This window comes from Oncorhynchus tshawytscha, linkage group LG08, assembly GCF_018296145.1.
Source record: "Oncorhynchus tshawytscha isolate Ot180627B linkage group LG08, Otsh_v2.0, whole genome shotgun sequence".
In the NCBI taxonomy this organism is placed as follows: Eukaryota; Metazoa; Chordata; class Actinopteri; order Salmoniformes; family Salmonidae; genus Oncorhynchus; species Oncorhynchus tshawytscha.
Window position 1 is genome coordinate 60,653,304 of NC_056436.1, and position 6,544 is coordinate 60,659,847.

At 39.4% G+C, this 6,544-nt stretch overlaps 1 protein-coding gene across 1 annotated transcript; it reads left to right on the plus strand.

The window, feature by feature from the left end:
• The first annotated feature begins 3,674 nt into the window (after positions 1–3,674).
• LOC112256186 (transcription factor Sox-3-like) lies at positions 3,675–5,403 on the plus strand. The gene has a single exon (XM_024429247.2). It carries the CDS (start codon positions 3,882–3,884, stop codon positions 4,773–4,775), a length of 894 nt encoding a protein of 297 aa, XP_024285015.1. The 5' UTR covers positions 3,675–3,881; the 3' UTR covers positions 4,776–5,403.
• Positions 5,404–6,544: the final 1,141 nt, after the last annotated feature.

Sequence of the window (6,544 nt, forward strand, 5' to 3'; positions counted from 1 at the left end):
GAAAAATGACTTGATGGGTTGCCCAAGCTTGTTCCTGTCAATGAATGGGAGCTCTTGGCCAATTGTTGCTGAGAGGCCTTCTGTGGGGGCAGATGCAGTTTATCGAAAGAGGCTTTAGTGTGTCTTGGTGTAAACTTTATAAGACTTGATTAAAAATATAGTATTTTCATTTGTCTCTCAATTGCTGCATCCCTTGGTGTTGCATGACAAGTTAATCAAATTAAAATAAAGGGCTTGTTCAGAAATACGCTAATATCAGATATGGTAACTCAACTGGCATTGTTTGCATGCTGGTTGCACATTACTCTGCATACATGAACACACATTTCCTCCAAACACTTTCAACAGTGTGTTTCTGCAAGCCGTGACGCTGCAGGCCATGGGGCCCGAGGGGCATGGAGCTCGCTGAGGCCGAACACTGGCAGCCTTTGCTGGTGGTCCTCCTCGCCCTCCGCTTTCGTTAATTAGGAAATGAGGTGCACAGAGGCCCTCATTACCGTACCCCGGGTAACTTTGAGTTTTCCCTTTCCCGCTGTCTGGTCGATTTCCATAAGAAGATTACAAGCGGATAAGTTTGTGAATCTTGACAGATAAACAAATAACTGCTTTCTGAATTAGATGGGTTAACCCAAGCACTAATTAGAGGTTAGCGACAAGTCCTGTGCTCTGTTGATGGCGGATCAATCAACAAAGCTTTTCAATTGATTAACGTCTAGGTAAATCAATATGTTGTTATATGAGCTGGATAGCAACTGTTTCTATGGTATTGATTTACATTAATACCGTGTCTTCAACTAAATTCAATGTAGGCTACTCTTTCTCTGACAGACATGTTTTGAAAGTGAATTCCATTCGTTAAATGTATTAAAGGTCCAATGCAGCCGTTTGTATCTCAATATCAAATCATTTCTGGGTAACAATTAAGTACTTTACACTGTGATGGTTTTTAATGAAAATTGTGAAAAATAAACTACAATTGCTTCTTAGCAAACAGCAATTTCTCAGTAATTTTGCTAGGACTGTCTGGGAGTGGCCTGAGTGGGGAGGGGAAAACTGAAAACTAGCTGTTATTGACAGAGGCTTGGAACTCTCTTTCTTATTGGTCTATTAACTAATCTACCACCCAGGGAAGTCACCAAGCAGGGCAAAACTCCATCCCACCAAAACAGGCTGAAATTTCAGGTGGTCTTTGCAAACAGCTCTTACACTAAATTATTATTATCATACTTTTGACAATCTCCCAGTATTATTCCAACCTCATAGTGTGGAAACATATATAAAACATGGGGAAATCACGTTTTTGACTGCACTTGGCATTTTAAATAAAATGCAATATCTCCCTATCTTTCAACATCATCAGCTTGGGTGTGGCGGCAGGTAGCGTAGTGGTTAGAGCGTTGGACTAGTAACCGAAAGGCTGTTAGATTGAATCCCTGAGCTGACAAAGTACAAATATGTTGTTCTGCCCCTGAACAAGGCAGTTAACCCACTGTTCCTATGCCGTAATTGGAAATACGTATTTGGCAAGTTAAATAAAGGGAGAAAATAAATGTAGGCTTGTTTATTACATCATATTGTTATGGGTACATGGACTATAGATTATATTATTTAATGTCAAGCCTGTGTATTTTCAAGCCTTGATAATTATTTTGTTGTAAATCGTATGCTATTCTGTTGAAAAGAGGTGACAATAGGCTATTTAAAGTCTTGATGTCAAATAATCTCCCCTTTCGATTTTGAAATCCAATTCACATACAAAAATATTCTTACCCATGATTTCAATAAATTAGATGGGTTCCTGAAATAAAACATAGACATTTGGAACCTCTTTAGATTTAATAGTGAAGTCATTAGTGTGCAGAATTCCTTTTCGTTAATATTTAAAATCCTTAATCGCTCCCAGATCTGTGGTGCTCAAAATTGAGTGGCGGAGGTGTTCATTTAGGACGTTTTTGATGGACGAAGCGCGTGTAGTCATTAGCAGGTGTCAAGTTTTCCCGAGGGCTGGGAGAAAATCTCACTTCTGTTTCAACTGCTAAACAGGAACCGTGTGTTTTGGGTCTTTGCGGTGGCCATATTAATAACCATTAGCACTGCAGAGTGAAAACGTTTTACGCACAAGAGCTGTCGAATTTCACGACGAAGTAACGTAAATATATATGAACTTTCTCAGAGCACCAATCAACCCTTCCTTCAAAACAAAGTCTTGAGAGGTAGGCTGTAAGCAGTTTTCTCCACAAGAGGTCGTTGATGTATCACGTTTTTATCTTTCGCCGCTGTACCATTCCCAATGTTGGCTGTTTTGAGAATTGGCAACTGAGATGAACAAAAATTAGTCGAGAAATAGAAAGTGAATCCGCATTTGCAAACATCGATGGACATGGTAAACAAAACATTTAATCCAATATTGTACCAATTACGCACACTTGCTGTAACCCACATTTAAATTTAAAACATCTTCTGTGTCATGCTGTTTTGATTAATCAGATTTTTTGTCAATATGTTAATTTAATAAATACATTCTAACTCAATTCATGATAAATTCCCATTTGAAAATGACAAGCACACACATTTTCAATATATTAACAAATTGTTTGTTGTCTGACATTGGCTGCAATTTAAATGGTATTTCCAAAAACCCTTCATACAGGAACCTCAAGTTATATATAGATGCCAATCTACAATTCTAAGATATCATCTTGATATTTAAAGAGTGACTTTTCTGCCTCTATATTTGCCTTGCACTCATAGGTCTATCTATACAGGCATTGGGACCCCGCCTCCAGTCACCACTTGAATGGGATTATTTGATTTCCACCGTTTTCTTTACCAAGACCGCTTACAAATGATGAAGTTACGTCTGTAATGACAAGATTTGCTAGTTTTCTAAATGGTTTATTTATGATCATTCATGTCTACAGCACCTACAAACTCAAACCTATATATTTAACTATTAGGATAATATATTTGATGTTCAAGGTGACTTGAATTGTCGACTTGATCCGTTCCATCAAACTTATTCGTTTCATTTTAAAACCCTATATATGCTATGATTCAGTTTGTTTCAGTAAGATTTCAGCCATTTTCTAAAATGTTTCCTGCATGTGATGTAACTTACATTTTTACATCTCAATATATATATATATATATATATATATATATATATATATATATATATATATATATATATATATATATATATATATATATATGTATAGTTTGTTTGAATTACTTCAGATGAACTATAATTAAGCAATAAGGCCAGAGGAGGTGTGGTATATGGCCAATATACCACGGCTACGGGCTGTTCTTTTGCATGACGCAACACACCCAGAGGTGCCTTATTGATATTATTAACTGGTTACCAACATAATTAGACAATAAAATAAATGTTTTGTCATACCCATGCTATACGGTATGATATACCACGGCTGTCAGCCAATCAGCATTCCGGGATCGAACCACCTAGTTTTTTATCTAATTTAACTGTTTTATAATATGTTCTTTATGTATAAAGTTGAATCTATCCCTTTCCTTCTACAACTCCAACCAGAGCACTGTCCAACTCAATTCGGTAGACGAAGACGTGCTGTGATTGGTCGGGAGCAACGCATTGTTTCGCTGTCAATCCAAATCACATGACCCGGGAACTAATAACAGCTGAGGTTGGCGGACAAGTTTGCAGAGTTCTGTTTCAGAGCGAACTGATGAGCACTGAGAAATTGGAAGCACCTGACAAACTAACATTGCCTGAGCTTCTTTTGACAACTTTTTTTCCCTCACATGAGACTGGTCAGTACTATTTCTATCTCTCTTGTCTTTGATGGTATTTTTGTTGAACTTTATCCACGCCTGAGAGTGAACATTTCAAAGCCGTTCGAATGTATAACATGATGGAAACCGAGATCAAGAGCCCACTCCCGCAGTCCAATTCGGGTTCAGCGGCGGGCAACAAGAACAACAGTGCCAACGATCAGGACCGGGTGAAGCGGCCTATGAATGCTTTCATGGTGTGGTCCCGTGGACAGCGGAGAAAGATGGCACAAGAGAACCCTAAAATGCACAACTCTGAGATTAGCAAGCGGCTCGGTGCAGACTGGAAACTTTTGACCGACGCGGAGAAGAGACCCTTCATCGACGAGGCCAAGCGTCTGCGCGCCATGCACATGAAGGAGCATCCGGATTACAAATACCGTCCCCGCAGGAAGACCAAGACCCTGCTCAAGAAAGACAAGTATTCTTTGCCTGGAGGACTTCTGGCGCCAGGTGCCAACGCTGTCAACAACGGCGTCTCGGTGGGACAGCGGATGGACAGTTATGCTCACATGAATGGCTGGACCAACAGTGCGTACTCCCTCATGCAGGACCAGTTGGCCTACCCTCAGCATCACAGCCCACAGATTCAGCAGATGCACCGGTATGAGATGGCAGGGCTCCAGTACCCCATGATGTCCTCGGCGCAGACCTACATGAACGCAGCATCCACGTACAGCATGTCCCCCGCATACACGCAGCAAACCTCCAGTGCCATGGGCTTGGGTTCCATGGCCTCCGTGTGCAAGACCGAGCCGAGCTCACCACCTCCGGCCATTACTTCTCACTCCCAGAGAGCGTGTTTGGGGGACCTGAGGGATATGATCAGCATGTACCTGCCTCCCGGTGGCGACAGCGCGGATCACCCGTCCCTGCAGACCAGTCGGTTACACAGTGTACATCCGCACTATCAGACCGCGGGGACTGGCGTGAACGGAACGCTACCCCTAACCCACATTTGAAAAAATGACTATAAACTTAAGTACTTCGTATACTTGAACATTTTGATTGCTAAAATAATCGCCGTTCAGTAGTTAAAAAAAACAATAATGCATTTGATTTTTTTTATTTCATTGAGTTGTCCATTTTAAAGCATTTTAAAACTACATATCCTGGACTGAAACTGAATGTTCAGTCCACCAGAGTAAATTGCATTGCAAATAGGCTTTTATCATGATTTATAAGCAATCAACTTCTGTAGAAGAATTGGACTTCTATTTTAATAATGCCATCATATTTTCTCTGAAAAAGGCATCTGGCCTCGTGAAGAGGCGTTGTATTTCAGAAAAGCTGGATTGAGAGTTGGTTCATACGTGTTTACACTTAATTTGTAGAATGTCAGTGTCGGCTGTGTCCAAATCTTTGTAGTCTTTTTCTTCATGACCTAGGTTTTAATGAAATGTAAGACTGGGGTGCAAGTTTTTTATTTATAGTATTTTTTTTTTTTTTTTTAATGTTCCATTTTTGTTTGACTTTTTTTGTCAGGTTAACCCATCATGGGCCAGGAGGTTTTATTTAAAACTGACGTTTCTACTTATTTTAAGACCATCCTCTATTCTTAAATGATGAATAAATTTGTACGAAACAAGATTACTGAGTCCGTGTGTTTTGGTGATTGTGTGGGGTATGAGCCACCTGATGAGTACTTGTCGATAGGGGATGTGACGTGAGTTTGATGAGTGAAATCTGTCAGGTATCATGGGAGATGCCGCTTCACAGAATGAAATGAGTGGAACATTGAAAAGCAAAGTGATTTATCTTAGGCGATGGGTCTAACGAAGTGTGACTAATGAGAACTCAAACATGACGGATGAACACGGTCTTGTATAACTCAAGTTTTCATAATCTCTTCCACTTAAAATAGGCCTACTGCAAACACTAATTTTAGTAAATAAAATATACGTTCATTTAGATTTTGTATAGTGTTGCATAGCCCAATTGTTTTGTATAATTCTTTTAACTTTAATGATCAGCATAATATCTTCCAATTATCGAAACAGGATTTTTTTTTTTTTCCCCTCCTAACTTTGGTTGTGGTGAATTAATTTTTTTCTATGACTATTTAGGCTTAACTAAATACACCGGTATCTGACTAGTTACTCACTTATGCAATTTTGTTGGGAATAGCTGGGACATGGAGAAATACGGCAGCACCTTAAATATGTAAAAGACAATGGGCCTATAAAGTGTAGGCCCAACGTTTCCTTTTATTGCTGACTTGAAGATTTTTTTTCTGAAAAGCGAAATTGTTTTAGTTTACTCATCTGAATTTAACGTACTGATTTGCTTGTAAGGCCCATTGGGCCTAACTTTCGCTTCTTACCAAACCATGACATACAACTTAGGCTACTCAATATAGTGTATTTCGAAATGGAATGTTTTGTCGATTGGGTATATTTACTGTAGTCTGGTTGATTCTATGGAATGTGTTCACTGAATGGTTCTGCCATAAATGATGGTGAACTATGAAGGCTGCGTTGACTCATAATCTAATCGTTAACAACGCTCCTTTTTCACAGTGTGGAGTTCAGCAAAGTCTTTCCAATATTGACTTTGGATCCTTTTATACAGAGCCATATCAGATGTCGAAGTGAATCTAGGCAGGCCTACCTGTAAATCCACTCCTTTATTGTGCACAGTTTAACGCCAACATGTTCAACGGGGTGACTGAGTGTGACGATTCATATTTGATTGATTTTTGTTGTATATTTTATTAGGATCCTCAATAGCG